The sequence below is a fragment of the Falco cherrug genome, chromosome 1, assembly GCF_023634085.1.
Source record: "Falco cherrug isolate bFalChe1 chromosome 1, bFalChe1.pri, whole genome shotgun sequence".
Taxonomy (NCBI): Eukaryota; Metazoa; Chordata; class Aves; order Falconiformes; family Falconidae; genus Falco; species Falco cherrug.
The window spans coordinates 110,898,923-110,917,318 of NC_073697.1; the positions used below are offsets into that span (position 1 = coordinate 110,898,923).

At 39.3% G+C, this 18,396-nt stretch overlaps 1 protein-coding gene across 14 annotated transcripts in view; it reads right to left on the reverse strand.

Annotated features, from left to right (window-relative positions):
- Nucleotides 1–18,396, reverse strand: part of BCAS3 (BCAS3 microtubule associated cell migration factor) — a 370,223-nt gene that overhangs the window by 194,506 nt on the left and 157,321 nt on the right. For all 14 annotated transcript variants that reach the window (XM_055719601.1, XM_055719623.1, XM_055719580.1 and 11 more), the window contains 3 exons: nucleotides 5,373–5,473; nucleotides 1,546–1,742; nucleotides 105–202 (listed from right to left, as the gene is read on the reverse strand). In XM_055719601.1, the coding sequence (XP_055575576.1) occupies nucleotides 105–202; nucleotides 1,546–1,742; nucleotides 5,373–5,473 (396 nt within the window). The remainder of the gene's footprint in view (nucleotides 1–104; nucleotides 203–1,545; nucleotides 1,743–5,372; nucleotides 5,474–18,396) is intronic.

The following is an 18,396-nucleotide window of genomic DNA, read 5'->3' on the forward strand; positions in this document are numbered from 1 at the left end:
TTAAGTATAAGGTAATGGTTAGTAAACATGTTACCAGACAAAAAAAGACAAGATTGCTGAATGGCACGAATATCAAAGAAAACACGAAATCAACATGTTTCTACCTGAAGTAGCATCGATCACTGTTGAAACTCCTCTGCGATCAGAAACTGGACGTGGTGACCCCGGCATACTAACAGGTTCTGAACGAACTGGCTGAATCCTAAATAGTAAGTTATAGTTAACACCTGTGTCAAAACCGTTGCTCAGAAGGGCTCTAATTAAAGCACAAACCTGAATCACCTGAACCAATTAAGCAACTGTTTATTTTTAAATCGGGCAACCTTTGAAAAACTTTTGTATTCCTTTGCTTTGTGGAGCCAAAACCTGGATAATCCACCCAGAGACAGATTGAGAGTCTACACAGAGTAAAGATCCCCAAAGTCTCTCTCAGCAAGCCTCGAAGGCGAAAGCTCGCCCTACCCTAACTGGTTACAAAGCTTCTATCACCCTCCAGAACAGCAGCATTTTCTTCGTCAGTTTAGGAGAAAAGACACATTTGTAATTGTCTATTCCTTTTGTAATATATATCTGTATTATTTTTTAAAAAAATTCTGCTTTCTTTCTGCATATGTATACATATATACAGTTTAAAAAAATTAATGTATTTGAAAGCTACATCCTTACTTATGGTGGATATAAGTGGGAGCAATTACATGCAAGGAGAAATCACACATTTCAAACCCATGTCTTTTCAGTCCAAGGACAATCTGCCCAGTTTTAATGGGATTAGTCATTTTATCCACCTCTCTTGTTTTACTCATAAGAATTTCAGACAAAAGTCCCAAGCAATCCAAGTCCATACCACAGAACTTTGGACTTCAAATCACATGCAGAGTCAGAAGCATGGAAACTCGTTAAATCTTGAGGGGTTACCGGACAGGACACAGAAACACATGGTGCATAAAGCGCTTCAACAAAATCACTAGCTATCAGTAAATATAAACCCACATTTACCTTCGCTCTTCTCCTTTCCCTTCCCCAGGCCCACGCTCTGCCCCCTATTCCAAATCAGCCAATGCCCAAACCCAGATGAATTAAATACATGAAAAAAGAATTACAAGGAAGGAAGCAAAGGAATGGAAAAAACCAAAACAAAATAGGGAGGGGAAAAACATTCCAGAAGTTCACTTACTGTTCCAACACACTGACCACTTCACAGTCAGCGTCTAAATCTATGGCATAAAGCTCCCACTCATGTCTGAGAAAATGAATTCATTAAGCAATGCAGAAACTGCGAAAGCCAAGCTGAGGCTGAGCAAGGCCACCAGACTTTGTACTGTCTTTTACTGTCATTTACACAAGAAAGGGCAGCAGAAACGAATCTGAGCTGCCTGGCTTGGATGAACTGTTACTGCTGTTGAGTCACACGCTCTTCTAAGACTTTCATCTGGACAAGCTTGATGAAAGCTATTACACGTTGTACACAGATGGCCTCATTTAGGCATGAGGCGAGTTATTCACACAACAAATGTGAAACAGCTTGGAAATTGATCTTATTTTTACCTGAGACTGTTGAGATCAAGATCATCTGTATCAAAGTCCAGAAGGGGCTGTGGGGTGTCACTTGGACCGTGCGACTGCAGCACTGAGGAACTGGATGAGATGACGGTAGTTTGGCCTGAGGGATGGATCGTTTTGAACTGGAACTGTGGGCCCATCCACAGGCGTCGATGAGGCCCGGTGTGAGTCACTATTTCGACCTGTGGGAAGGGAATGTGGGGAAATGCTCAATGGAAAAGTGCAACTTAATATAATGAATGGTTCCTTCTCTACACTGAACCCCCAGAATCCTGCTGTTCTCAAGGAAAAAAAAACGTGTTTTGTTCCACCAGTTGGGAGGAATGCTGAACAAGGGAAAATTTAGAAGTCCTTGCTAGAGAAAGGATGCTCCAGCCAAAGCCAAGAGCTTCTTGCAGAGCCTTGAAAGCCTGTGAACCACCAGCCTGAGGACACTGCACCCCAGTTCTTCAGCTGTTCTGAAGACCGACCCTGCATCCCGGCTCTCACTTCACACCAGCCTGTTCATTCCTTCCCTCGCCATCATGAAACGCACTACGAGTCACACGCTAAAAGCTACCCTTGTGGTGTCACAAACGGGGGAACACCCTTGGGTCTGCGTCTGCACGGAGCAGACAGAGGACCTGAAAGCCTGCCTCCCCAGATAACCTCCATCCTGACCAGGTCAAGGGATGTGTGTTTAAAAAACAAGCTGTTACAGCTTTGTAAAGTTCACACATTAAACAGGGCTGCTTCACATGTATACAGTGTGAACTGTACTTCAAATCAAAGCTCATAATGACTGTTGGCATATCCGAGCATACCGCTGGCAGAGACCATCTTGCTGGAAAGCAAGGAGGTTTGTAACAGAGCGCAAGGTGAAGTGCGATGTGAGACACTGCGCAGCCCAGGTCACGCTCCTTACTATGCAGATGGAATATAAACACACACGTGCAACATGTGGAGTTTAGAATGGCAGCTACACACACACACACACACATATTGATTTAACCAAAATTCCAACAACTCAAACAGAGGTACGGGTGTTTACTTGCAATAAACAACCACATACATATAACTTAATAGGTATATATGAGATATTTACTGTATTTATATTTATGTATGGATATACACAGAGACACAGAAGCTTCACAGTTCCCTGCCTACCTCTAAAAGGCACAGAGAACACTATTTGTTAGACCCACCACCTGTAATCTCAAATATTCTGATTTTCCTCAAGGTATTTACTTCCAGTAACAGTCTAGATCTGAACTTTTGAAAAATAAGTTATTTCAGTAATTGAAGCATCCAAAATATTCTTAAAATTTCTTTTCACACCATACTGATGAGTAGCAATTCTGGCAAACTCTTAAATAAGCCATCTACCATGAAAATTTAAGATGCTAACATTGCTGGAAACTCACATGATCAGGAAAATTTGGCCTTGTAAATAAAAGGTAAATAAAGTGTAAGTCTTCTGTAACACAATTTTAAAAATCAAAAGGAGCCTTTAAAGATCAGAAAAGGTAAATACGAAATGAAAATATTAAGCTCTGGTAAACTCACACTTCTAAGGTGACAAAAATAGACTATTAAATTACTACCAATTTCTGCTAAAACAATGATCAGCTCCACAGCAAAACTGTAATTTCGTGAGGAAATTCACAAAAATATATTTTTGAATATATATGACATAGGTGTGTACTAGTAGCAATTCTTAACTCTTTAAGAAGCAATTTTAAACACTGGGTAATGTTCTAAGCTCTCTGCTAACATAAGACAGCAAACGCACAGCCTATTTAGCACTATTTCCATCTTTGCATTTATCTTAGCATAACTCAGATTGACTGCAGACATTTCTGAGGCAAGTAGCTTTTATGTAGCAGTGTAAATTAGGCCACAGATAAAGTAATCTGTATATTTTAAGCTTGAAACCATCAGTGTCACAGAGCCGAGAGGTAAACAGATGCCTTTGCAATTTTACTGAGGCTACGGCCAGATGTTCCTATTCACTCTCCTGTTGTGTGCAGGACAAACATATTGTATCTACTTCACACTGACAGCACACATTACCCACTGTTCTAATTGAAAAGTTGAAGTGAAGGGCAGTGTTTTTTCACTGCATGCTGTTACTGTTGATAACAACATTTTAATTTTGAAAAACATACTTGCACTTTAGGCTTAATCTAAAGTGGCTTGCTTAGAGAATGCGAGCATCTTCATGCTCAAAAGAGCTATCGTTGCTCTTTTCACTTAGCAAAAATTAAACATTCTGGAAGCGTTCTTTGAATTATCTCTGTTCTGTGACATCATTTGGGATTCTTTTTTTTTTTCTCTTATAAATATATTTACTCCTCTAGAAGGATAGATGTGATGAAGTTCAAGCGGTCTTAAGTTCCTTTGACATCTTATATCTTCCAAGAATTACTAATAAAGCAATCCCCATAACACGGGTTTACCTTACCCTCTTTCCTGAGGTTGCCCACTGTACCAGAAGGTCACCAGAGTGGTAAAACAAGCTAAACTATCCAAATGGTACTGGAGAGGATAGGTGGAAAACCACAGGTGAAATCTTGGCCCCAGTGAGCTCAGTGGTAAAAGTCCTGTTAGCTACACTGATTGAGTAGTTTCACCATCTTTATGCTCTGACAAATTAGAGGCAGCATAAGCAAATAAGATCTATCAGTGTGCAGCCACATCTGAAAACTTAGACCAGGTAAGTGGGTTCATATGAATGGATTCCCCAGTGAATGCTGCTCCTGGACCGGTACAGGTGGAAACCTTAGAAGTAGAAACTCTTGATTTTAGGTAAATGCTGTGTATGATTTATTCAGCAGTGGGCAAAGCAAATCACATCCATGAGTATTTAATATTTATGCCACACATCCCAGCAACACATTTAATCCAACAGGGCAGTTGGAACTAGATGATCTTTAAGGTCCCTTGCAACCCACACCATTCCACAATTACATACCATCACCACTGTTCTTAAACCAAAGGAAACCCACCTAATTTGTCAGGATAAATTCCATGTATCAGGTACCCCATAATTGCTTTGGTAAATCCACAGCATTTGTAATTTTTATGTATTTATTTAACTCCAACCTTTTATTTCTAACAGGAACTAATTTTCAGTGTATTATTCATGACCTACATTCTTAAACTGAAGTTATGTTTTGTGCCAAATAGTCAAGCATCTACTGCTCCTCAAAGAGAAGCTTCACTGACTGAAACATATCACGAATGGATAAAACTACAGATTTAACCTCATATAACAATATTCCACCAAAAAATATTCCACCAAGCACGGACATTTTAAAGCACTACAGTACTTGTATCTAGCCATAACTCAAAGGAATTATCGGTAGGAAATGCAGCAACTGATAACCAGAAAAAAAACAGGAAGTAAACCAGTTAATCTATCATTTTTATGTTGTAAGTCTATCACAGGTCACAACTGAAAACGCATCATCATTTTGCCAAGCCAACTTCCTTTATCCCATGTCTGGAAAGGACCATGTCAGGAGAAAAAAGGCAGAGAGGTAACTTTCTGCTGCCAACTGAAACTTTCTGCTTCATCCTGAACTTCCCAGGAATGGCTTGTGCCAGTAATGATGGAGGCTTTATATGGTTTTTAATAGAGCTTGTATAGTTTGTATGAAAAGTATAAGCCATCAAATTCATACCAAGTGAGATGTGAAGTCAGTTTTACACACGGCAATACCTATGGCCTACTGGAAGCTTACTTTCCATTTTGAGGAAAGTTGTCAATTTACCTTCTAGCGGATACTATTACTCGTTCGCTCCTGAATGGACACCCCCAGAAAGCATACCTGCGAAAGCCACTCTTCATCCTCTTGCCCACTGTGGTCAGATGCTAAGCTGTCGTATGACTCATGTCGAGTGATCGGTCCAGGGCTCCCTGGTGGGACCACTGAAAAAAACCAGAAAATTGAAAACTCAGACTTACTGTTACATGCTTTTTTGAAAAAAAGCTTTTTCACTAAGTGATCAGTACAGCAACGTATACATTTTGTTTTCCTAAATCTGTGACAACATGTTGGACCACAGGAAAAGTTCAAATATTGACATCAAAAGTGATAAAAAGGTTTCTGTTCATTGACTTGAATGTATACATACAGCCACTACGATAACCCGATTGGGTCCTCTTCTTTTAACCTTAAGTACTTAATGAATGTACAGGGCAGCCCCATACAGCCAACAACCATCTGTCCCAAGAAATTTAACACTGAGAAATGCCACTGTCAGCGATGCAAGCCTTTTCTACAAACTTTTCAGAATCTGAACTGTGCTAAAGCACACTGACAAAAGCCATCGTGGGACACCAGGACATGTCCTGACTTCGAACCCAGACTAGTTTCAAGACCTCACAAACCAAATTTTGATGTTAACATAGTTTATTTAAAGGTGGCTTCATGAACAACTTGATTTTTAGGATGTGACTTTATGTAATTTAATTGGAAGAGCTTCATTATCATCTTATCACCTTTTCATTATAGTAGTAACAATATATCTCTTCATTAAGAATCTGTATCAAAGCAGAGGTTGATGTTTTATTAGCTACAAAGACTAAATACTGAGATTATTTCACTGAACTGTAGAACACCAGAAATTCTGTATTCAAGTGTTGTCTTGTATTACAGTAATACTATATAATAATTCTGGACAGCTTTGAAACACTTTTTTCAGCTGCAGGTGACACGGATAACCAGAAAGATATATTAGTTCAAGCTGAGGGACAAATTCATCAGTGGCTATTAAACACGACGGTCCAGACACAACCTCCAAGAAGCTCATAACCTCCAAACTCCCAGATGCTGGAGCATCTGCTTCCAGTCAGTACCAGAGATCCGAGACTGGGTAAATGCTTGGTTTGACTCAACATCGGATCTGTCCACAGTGCTCATCCACAACCTTCTCCTTGAAGCATCATGAAAATCTTACATTACTGTAACTACTTAAATACCCAAGTCTCTACTGCTTAAATAACCTCAATTCATGGAACAAAATTAAGTTTGTTTTGTTTCTATATTCACTGCTCTCATTCATCTTCATACAGACTCACTACAACAGAAAAATGCAAGTTTTTCATCTCTGTGGACTGCAGTAAATCCAAACCCACATTTAAAGCTACTACCACATCTACATACAGCTTTGGGAAAAATCACACTTCAGTGTTCAAATGCTACCGTGAAGAACAGAGAGAATCGTAGACTCATTATTGTGAAGATTAATATTTCACAATGCTGGGTTCTTGAGTCATTTGAATACACTAGCAAAGCTTACAGTCTAGCTACTTCCCTTTCTATGGCAGTAGCATTATGTTGCTCTAACTAAAACTTCACACCCAAGAACCCTGAAAAACTTTACAAAAAGCAAAATGCAAGCAAGCACACCAGACAATAAAATGGGTGAAATTGCTCATTTTCTTGTACCTGCTTACTGTAAGGAGCCTGTTAGAGGCCTGGAGTCAATACCAAGAAACCATGCCCACACTGAGGGAAAAGCAGACACCACAAAAGCAAATTAAAAGAAGTAAATGCAACAACGGTATTTTTACTTTGGTAAAACAGGAGAGTTTTATGCCGTAGCATTAAGATACCGGACAATCCTAAAATTAGAACCAATATTTTTATATTTACATAATCTAAAAATGACCCAAGGTTTTAAAAATTGATTTTTGAAAACTATCTTACTACAGGGTTGACCTTTATGTGTCAAGTTTCCATCCACTACAAATTTTTACAGTCGTGTTGTAAACCCCTTATAATAGGAGTTTATAATGGCAAAGCAGACACAATTGTAACCATAAATACAGAACGGCGCCTCTATAATATAAACAGCACAGGGTTTTCATAAATCCATACACTATATGAAATACAGGGATTTTCATCCTGTTTGTATAAGTGGCTATCTGAACCCAACCTCAGCTATGGAGCTATTTCTAACACCTCTGTATCGCAGTGTCTTTATTCTGAAACCTGCAATATACCAAATCCAGTTCAGGGCTTAACTTATTAAAGAATTATTCCAAGTACTATATACATTGGGACATATTCTTACAGCCTGTCAAGTTTTTCCCGTGAGATCCCACGCATCTGCCATATTCATTGAAATCAATACAGTTTCTGCCTGCACATATGTATGTGTCCATACACACTCCGGCAACCACAGACGTTATTCCAGCAGTGTGTGTTCTTCAGTTTTCAAGATAATAGAGAAACTACATTCATCTGCTCTATTACAACCGTGACAGCCCTAATGCAATGACTTACGGATGTGTCTGTCTAGCCCATATCAAACTCGTATTAAGAAAATACACATACCTTCCTGGATTACAAACAGCTGACGATTCACAGTAAATAATATCTGAATGTGAAACCATAATGACCACGCTTCTTCCTTACCGGTAAAGTTTATATTTGAAACCGATGAAACAAAAACATTATTTTGACACGTTTTGCTGTTGCCCTAATCTTCTCCATATCTCCTGGCTCCCCTACAATAAATTCTACTGACTGCAGTAATGCCTGGTTCTGAGGGCACAGCTGATCAACTGCAGGCTTTCCTGTTATTGAACTCCGCTAACAAACTGTTCATGACTCTAGCAGATGTTTTTGCTTTTGAACCAATGGGAACTTTATGGACTGTTCTGCTTTCCCCCCCCCTTCCGCTATCCCAAGGGTAACTACTAGAGCTGTCAAGATTAGGGAAGCTGCTATTCAGTGACTCGCTGCAAAAACTCTAGCCCAGGGAGCAGCATCCAACCTGCTTTGTCACCGTATTTCTCCCTTGTGTAATACTCATGTTTCACTGGAGATTCCAGACGGCTTTACAGTGAGAAAGAAATTCAAATTTAAGAACGGTTTTGGTCCTACGCTGTACGCCTTTTCCTGAGGAAGCACAGCTTTGCACAGCTCTTGCAATAACGCACGTTTCAGTGCAGCTTCAGAGTGCAGCGTTAACTCTTTCCACCAAAAAGTGACGACATGCTAAATTCCATGAAAAAGCTCTGCCTTAGAGTTCACCAGCAGGGCAACAGTGATAAAGCCTTAGCTGAGGTCAAACCTCAGTAATTTATTTTGCTATTTAATAAAACAGCATTTATGTACCACACCTATCACAAAAGCAGGCATTTAAAGAGAGTCTGGTTTTGATAGCAGGATCCCATAACGATGGTCCCAGCCTTACCACAGGCAAAGCGAGCTCTACTCCCACTGCCCGCAGTGGGAGCATGCAGCATTCTGGGAGATACGACCTTCTGAGACAAGTGACGCTTGCTGGAGATTTGCCATCGCTGTACTGCTTGTTACAGATATACATAAGGTCATTTTCTTCAAGTTAAATATGCCCTTGAAGTTATAGGAACAAATACGTCCTAAAAATACAAAACCGATGCTTTCTTCATTTCTGGGTCACACACCTCTTGCATTGGTATCAAGTTCCAAGACGAGATTAATTTAGGCCTGGAGGCACATTTCCAGGAATTTGAGCTCGAAAGTAATCTTTCATCTTCCAGCTTAATTCTGTGAAAATCTGAATTCACACTGGAATTTAAGGCAGCCTCTTACACACCAGCCAAGCTATTCTTACACTACAACACTGAGTTTTTTCAATGTCCAAAGAATTTCACTACAATGCAGGGACAGCAAATTATAAAATTCAAATTCTTCAAAAGCTTTGCAGCAAGTAGTGGTTCGTTTTTTTCTTGCACTCCTGTAATTTGTCTTTCACTGGGGAAGAGTCACAAATGGCGTGCACACAGACAAGGAGCACGCAAGCCCTTGTTGCACAGAGATATTTTACTGGCAATTGCAGGTGTTTTGCACCTTCCTAAAACAATAAATTCAATACTTTGTGCCCAAGCTATGCCAATTTTTAAATTTTTGCTATTCTTACACCAACATCTGGAACAAACATATATCAAGTGTCAGAATGCAACTGAGTTTGTTTCATCTAGAAATACACAAGCATGCAGAAATTTGTACGATTACACATGGAGCAAAAAAGTACAAAGGAAATGAGTGTTTATTAAAAATCTAAGGTGATAATTAGAACTTACAGCTTCTGTTTACGCAGCATAAGATGACATGAGTTTCTAAAGATAATCTAAAGTTATAAATGCAAAAAAACTCCACAAGCAAGCATTCAAGGTCAATTTTTAAAACCCGGAGTGCTACCACCTACCTACAGCAAAAATCAGAACTTTGCCATAAATATTTGGCAAGGGGCAAAAATCATCTTTGAGCTGCTCAAAAATAACAGCAGTAACTTTAATCTCTGTCCTCCTTCAAGTGAAAAGTCATCTGCATCAACTCTAAGTCTGGAATGTATTCCTGTCCCTCCATCCTGGCTAGCTCCACTGAATCACTCCATGTTTAACTAAGGAGAAACAGAATCTTAACGAAAACTGTTGTTCTTCATCTTCTTTCGATGACTTGAAAACTGTCAGCTCACTTTCTACCTTCAAAATCAAAGGTGCAGGTGCTTACTCATAATCTAAGGTAAAATTCTGAAGTTTACATACTGCCTTCTCTGCAGTTACAGGATTAATTTTTCCACTACACTGAATAAAGATTAAAAGTAAGGGTTGGGATACCGCTCCCCCTCCCCCCACAAATTTAGTCACTTGTGTGATAACTGTTAGTGCCAGGAAAACTGCACAGAAGTGACTGTGGAGACAAAAGTTTCAACACAAGCTGAAACACAGGCAGAAATACAGCTGAGCTGGATATTCCTCTGGAACACCAGGACCTGATTCACACAGTTCAATGACCAAGTATGAAGAAAAAAACCCATTGTTTTGAAACTTTGTCATGAATTTTAGTGACAAATAAAGAAAACAAACAATTTATACCAACCTCAAATAATTTGCATAGGCATTCCTGACACGTGAGCAAGACCTAGACAAATACACATGCTTGACAAGTATTGGAATTAACAAGCAGTGGTTTTGTTCATAGATGGGCTAATTATACAATAAATACCTAGACCTAAGACAAATCTTTATTCATTCAAAGATTACAAATTGTCATCTTTCAGCAGCATAGAAGTGTTGGAACAAAGAACCACTACAGCTCAATTGTAATGTGTGCCCTTATGGTTTTAATTTGTGAACAATAAATCATTAGTTTTACCTAGTTTTGTGTACTTCTTGAACCAAAAGGTTTTAATTTTCTCATTTATACAAATAAGCTTTACACAATTCAATTTAATTAAGAGTTATATATGAAACTCCCAATGTGCTCTTCTCTGAGGGATGTATGTTTGTCCAAATTAAGAGCAAACAAAGGCACTGGAGACCTATAAAGACTATTTGTTCTGTGCTGTCCGCTGTACACATGCCTGCAGACACCCAGGGAGCTTTCCTCTATTTCAACTGAATACACAAAATTTAGAATTTGAAATAAGATTCTAAAACCTAGCAAAACCAGAAATGGTGTATTCTTAACTAATTCATTAAGTCGGAAGTCTATTCTGTGTCCACGTGCAGTCTCTAGTGATGTCCACAGCAAACAGGTACGCAGAATAAAAATTACATATCCCCTGGTTTCATACAGATCACACACTAACATCTGATTTTGATGCTTTTTTCTGTGCTTCCTAAGTTATACCTAAAATAATCATAGGCAGTTTGGACAGCTGAGGTAATCACATGCTTGTCAACAAGCTTAGGAGTACTTCTCTTAAAATTAAGCTCCACAATTTGAATGATTTACTTTATGCTACTTCTGGAACTACTGGCACATTAGTTACATCATGTTACCCATGACAAGTAGAATGTGACAGTTCTGGTTTAGGTCTACACGCAGCCGCTTCAAATTCAACAGGTTCACCTTTTTTCCATCTCATAGATGTGATCTCACTTCTGTCAGAGGTTGGGTTCAGTATCCCTCGGTCAGGTTTGCCATGTAGTTCAAGTCCAACAACTGCTTAGTGAGTTTTGCAGCACGTTCCTAAATCTTCTCTTACAGCCACAGCTCTATGCCTGCTGGCTCTAACTCTGCTCAAGTTTGGAAATAAAGCAAGGTCCAGATTTTCATTTTAGACAGAATGCTTACACTCATGTTTAAAATAAACTGTTTGTAGTTTGGTGATATGCTCTATGTATTTTTACTTGTGGCTATATGTTACTGAACAAAGTTCTGGTTTTAATGCATTTTTCAGCTTGTAAACTTCTGCAGGAGCATGCCATCCAAATTAAAATATCTCCTTTTACCCCAAACTTCTCCCCACTCTTTTTTCCTGTTAGGACTTTCTGGGATTTTTGTATGCATAAACATCATAAAATTAAGCTAAAAACCCCCTGTAAACCAGGAGTTTAGCCAGCCTAACAGTTATTTCACACCACCATTTGACTTATGGATTTATTCATTCGTTATTTACGTATTGCCCACAGTTTATTAGGTGCATTATAGACCATCCATTCTCTGTATCAGCACTTTAATCATAAAGGAATAGCTAAATCTGTAATCAGGATATGAATTCTCACAAAGATTTTCCCAGGTTTGATGACTACTTTACTTGCTCCTTACTTCACATTGATCTGATAGTCCACAGCCTGGCATATTATTTTTTCCCCTAAAAGGTGCTGATTAGGTGTTCAGGCTTCACCATTACTCCTGGTTGCAGTGCAGGACTGGTATACATTCACTGTGCTTAACTCCAGCTTCCATTCTCAAAGTTCCCATAGGAAACCAGTCAAGTATAATGAACTCTAAATCTGGGCAGAGCTAGACCATAGTATTACAGTACGGAGCATCTTAAGGCTGTTCAACATTTCAAATGCTCAGACTGTGAGCAGACTATGGGTTCTGTACCAGAGGGTAACATACGTACTTTTTCTCAAGTTTAAGAATAATTTCAACTCCATGAACCTATGGCAAAATCCATCTGATGGCCATCTTTAAAGAATTATGGAAGAGGTAACTATTTCTATAATTCACTGACTTCAAAAGTATGTTTGACATTATTGTCGGGAAAATTATGTTAACCATGGATTACTGTTACAATCAAAGTATGTAGTGAGAAGTCAAGAGGCTTAGTAGTAAATTTTCAAAGCGGTGCGTGGGGATTTACCCGTTTGACTCCCATTAACGTCAATAGGAGTCGCGCGGCTAAATCCCTGTACACTGCTTTGAAAACTGACCCCTTCGTGTTGATGGACCCCTCTCTAAGAAGTTCCAGATGACCATGTAAGAATAGTAAAGAACTATTTCAGCATGTGCCCTTGTTCATTATTGTTGTTTGTACACATCTGAAAGTATTTTAATTCCTATATGCAGTGCTGTTTCCAGCATTTAGTTTATAAAATACGGATTAAGATGGGCAAGTACTCAGTAACCTGATGAAGCCACGCACATGCCCAGGTGTATATATGCATCAAAAACTTAACATACATTGCCAGCATCCAACAGACCTTACAGAGTTCATTTTTATCCACCTCACCTATATTATTTCACAAACACCAATTACAGCTGAAGAATGTGTCTTGATTTGCTCCACCACTCACACGCCGTGATGCAGCTCTTTCATGAAATGGCATCTGCCTGATTTACCCCAATCAGACACATTCTCAGTCAGAAATTAAATCTGCTTCCCTTTATCACTCAATCTTGTTTCCTGTAGGGAGCAGGAAGTGCAGGTTACAGTTTTAGGGAAACATAGTTTTCCCTTAAAAATGTACCATGAACTACAATTTCATTAGAAACATCTTTTCTGGAATGGGAAGGTATCCAGATCATCTTGCAATCTGTTACGCCTTCAAGTGTAAGAAGCAAACCTGAAAATTCCATTTTCACTGTTTGCGACTACTGCTAGAAAATCCCAAATACATGTAACAATTCTGTAAGAGAAATGCATGCTTGGAATCCATTCTCTGTAAGAGAAATGCATGCTTGGAAATTTTTTAACTGTAGTCATAAAATATATACATAAATATATATACACATTTATGAGTTATATATATGAATTATATATAAGATCTGAAACAGTTTTAAACACAGTAAAAAATTCCAAATATGAAATAATTTTAAAATTGCCAAAACTGTTCTACAACCTGTTTTACCTGTATCACTTACAGTTATAAGTTCGTGTATTTATATATATATATATATATATATATATATAAATACACACACTCATATTTTCATGTATTATTTGGAGAGAATACTTGAGTCATGATAAACACTTAGGAATTAATTTTCTGAAATTCTGAAACTCATTTTTCTGTATAGAAATGTCCTCAGAATTTCAAGGAACTATAATCTTTTCCCTAAGGATCTGGATTTTTACAGGACATTTGCACAACTCCTTTGAAACTGCTGATGCAGAGACCCAGGAAGCTCTTTTTAAAAGTTATGTTGTATTCTTTTATTATATGGCAATAGCAAAGCAGAATTTCATGAAAATGATCCACTAGGTAGAGGCAATTTCAAGTAGAAAGAATAATAATGGCAAACTGAGTATGTAGAAAATATAAAAAAATTTTCCCATCTGGATAATGAAGCTAAACATACGTACCCAAGTAACTACATGAAATCTCAGCTGTGTGCCGGTTGCACACACAGTACCAAACTAACAACATCAGACAGTTTCCCATCTTTAAGTGGATCCCGCTAACAGCTCACAAAGAGTTAGCTGTAATACCCCTGCTGAGAATCAGGGGGGAACCTGGCAGCAGCATCAAAATGCAACACGTCCTGTCATCGGGGCTGGCTCAGTCTACCACAAGGCTGGTTTCCCGTCCGCCCAGACTGACAAAGCAGCCTCCCCCATGTGCCTTCCTGCAGGTGGCCCACAGCTCTGCCGTGCCACCTCCACCACCCCGACTGGTCATGGATGGCATGTATTTTCCTGCAGTTTTAAGCCCGTAACACTCAATCGACAAAAGTTTGCAGAAAGGCCCTCATCTGTGGGGCATGGGTACATCTGAAACGCCAGTAGTCTGGTAACATTCATACAATCGGTACATAAAAACCATGGCAGTTTAAAATGTTAACCCACACACCACCGCTTGTTCCAGCTCCTCTCCCAGGCTTCCCAGAACAGCAGCTCATATAAACTCAAGTGGGCTTCACCCACTCCAGGGTAAGGTCAGAGAGCTTTGTTTAGACAGCCTTCCATGGGCAGATTATGTGAAACTGGCCAATGTTGCTTTGAAGTGCTAGCAGCGCTGCTGCAGCACCAGTAAAGCCCAGCAGAGACGCTGCAACGGGCAGCCAAGGGCACTAACCAGTGAATCTGCTTCCAACTCACCTCCGACCACAGCCATGCAGAGATGTCACAGAAACAGAGCAAAAAGGCTTTGAACACCTCGTAACTACATGATACCGTAATTGTTGTTATAGAACAGGCTCTGGTTTTGATCAGTTTTATTATCTGAAATCGAGCTCCGTTGTGATAGACATTGAACATACACAGAGCACTCCGGCCTCATAGAACATGCTACATACACACACTCTGAGTTATGTGTATGGTGGGGCACGTACCGTAACATCTATGTTTTCATATTAGTGAGAAAGAATACGCTATTAAATACACACACACAAAAGAGTGCAAGAAGAAAAACAGAGGTAGAAGACTGAGAAGTGGTAGAACACTAAATGTAATTATCAGCCCCAGTTCATCAACCTATTACCAGACCACCATCATGCTCTGCTGCGCAAGGAAAAAGGCTTGCAGACCAGAATGACCAGATTCCTTACTGTGCCTGCTCGGCATAACTCACACGGCAGCACTTTGGCTACCATTACATGCATCATAGCTTGTTTTTCATAGTATCTGTCTTCATAGCTCAGTTATTTAATATACTCTCCACTCTTACTCTCAACCCTGCTTTCCATGGCACAGTGTTAGCTAGCTCTATGTACGGAATTTTTATTTCCATCACTGGAATGTATGAAAGGAATATAAAATAGGCTATAAAGAACCACAACGTTGCTTAGAGACAAAAGTCTTGCTCAGGGTGCATAGCTTTCATTAGAGGGAACAGGAAGTGCAAACATGATGTCATAGTTACAGAGATTATCTGTATAAATTGTGTTATCATTTAGCCCAAACAAACAGTGAGGAAAAGCTAACCCCCTCCCTTTGAAGACAATGAATAGTTACTAAGTTTGATTCTAATGGAAGCTATTTTCAGTAAAATGCAAGATATGTACAACAGTTGGTCCAGAAATGAAAATCTGTTGTAACAGCCAAAAGTCAAAGGCAGCTATAAATACAGACCTTAATCTTTTCAAGAATCCCTTAACGAAGTCTATAAAACTGATTATATCTTCAGGCCTAACTCAAGTGCAAATTCTTACTCAGAAATATGTAACGGCCCTGCAAGTATTACTTGGAGACCAGTACAGGAACAAAGAATGAGAATACAGAGTACTGGTTTGAATCCTACCATCGTGGAATATGAATTACATCGCATTTAGAATAAACAATTAATGAGACAGCAGAAGCCTTGGCTACATGTCCATTTTTTTGAGAGAGAAACAATTTCCAGAAGCGGTCAGAGTGGGATAAAGAAACACTGCATCATTTCTTTTAACACAACAGAAATGGTCTTTGATTATTTAAAAGCCAATTGCAAAGATCTGTCTTCAAAACCTCCTATTGGAGGTTTAATAGCAGAGAGGTGCAAGTACACTTACCAGCAACACTACAGTAAAGTAGAGACTTTTGTTTTAACAAAATCTATATTTATACGATTACATTTCCTATGGTTGAGGGCAGCTGTAATTAATGGATTTCCCTCCTTCCCCTAATGCAGTCATTTGTCAATTTAAACACAGAACGTCCAATCAATTTTGATGTATTTAGTAAGCAATTTGTCAAAGAGTACTGCATACCAGTTAATATATTAATTCTTGTCATTGGCCTGCTTCTGACAACTGCAGGTCGTCTCCATAAAACTGGTCCTGATGAGGCAAAACTCTTGCTTGAATGTGAAGGTGCCCTTTCCAGAGCCAGAGGAGAGAAACCATATCTCATTTTATTCAATACCTTTTCTTAAGCAGTTTTGGGTCTGATTTCAGTTTTTTTTCATGAATGTGTTAATTGTCCATGTTTCAGATATTCCAACTACAGTCCATTCCTCCAGTGCAATGAAAAACTGAATTCAAAGAGGAGGAGTAAGGAAGAAAGGAAGTAAGAAGTATGAAATGAGGAGGTAAGACTTTCTGCTGTTATGCAAAGTTATCTATTTTAGTTGCAATGCCATTATGTACCGGGCACACATTTGTATGAATTAAAACATGCAAAAATGGAAGACACAGGAGTCAGAGAAAGGAAACACAGGTTAAGTCAATCAAGCACGCAAGACTTTGGGTCATGGTAATAGAGAAAAAAAGTATTCATTAGAAAAAAAAATCTGAACACACAGAGCAGAATTTCATGGACACAAAAAGTGCATCTTAACAGCATGCCTCAAGAGTTTATACCACCAGAAGCATCTTAATTCCTAAGTACTAAACAGCAGGAAACAAGCAGTATGTAAAGAATAAGCGATGATGAAACTTGGCAATTCTCTGAAGAAAGTAAAGTCCTTTACACTGCAAGTTCCCGTGGACACCAGAAACCCTCCTGTGGCTGCACACAGTGCCCCACACAGCTCTCTTCCCACTGCCAGGTCTGCTATGGCAGTCTAACCATACCAGGTGATGCTATTTATGGTATAGGAAAAGCATCTAGGTAGATTAAAACATGACTTACATTCCCTTCCTCTGTTGTGATTAGATTTAGGGGTTGCTCAGAACACAAGCAAATGAAGAGGGAATACTACACACAGAAGTAAGGTAAAATGTATTAAATTATTTACGTATTAAGTCTGAGAAGGGTAGGAGAGAAACATCTAGCACCTAACACCCAGCACTGAAGACCTGAGGACTGCAAATACAGGGCTTTGCAGGGTGATCTCTTAGGAGAACAAAAGCAGGTCTGAAAGCTGCTCTGTCAGAAGGCGAGGAGATTCTTAGGAATGGGTTTTTTTTCACTCTGAACAACTGCAAAAAGCCCACAACAGTTAGGAGCAGGACACAGACACTTCCTGCAGGCTAGCCAGCTGTGGAATTTAACATGTAAGTTCACTTTCAAGCCATGAACTTACAGAAAGGTCCAAATCTCTTGCTACCCACTTTCTCACCTCCCTGCACCAGCCACAGCCGTGATAAAGTGCTCAGGTAGGTAGGAACTGCCTACTCCGAGCCAGGTTTCTGCAGCAGATGTCACAGCTGACCTCAAAGCAATGAAACAGCTGTGCTAAGCCACTCACAAATACCCTTGGGATAAAGGTCTTGGACACTTGTTGTACAAAATATTTCTTCATACAATGGCTCCTTGTTAATTCCTTATGAGCTGTGAATATCAAAGATCTTTAAGATTCTTTAAAAATATTAAAAGCTGAACTGCATGTAAGTAACTAAATGCAGTATTTTTATAATATTTTCTTGTTATCGCAAGAACTCACTGGCCTGCTTGATACTTTTCAGAGACTAAGGAAGATTTTGGTCCTGTGTTTTGGCATCAAACTGAATATTTATGAAAACCTGCACAGTATAGCCCTCCAACCAGACCGCCAGACGTTTCATTGTTCTGTCCGTCTGCTGACAGAGGTACTCTGTGCTAAAAAACACACTGAGTATTTTTCAATGACCCAGGGGGCAAAGGTCGCTTATTATAAATGGATAATGAGACCTAATGCAATGTTCTGAGTGTGGACAAAGAAAGGGTCTATCCATACCCCCTTGTGACTTGGTCATTCAGGCTTTTATTTCCCCTGCACACTTAATGGAGCCAAACAATTGGCAGAAATGCTATACAGAAACTGAGAGAAACTGCTGT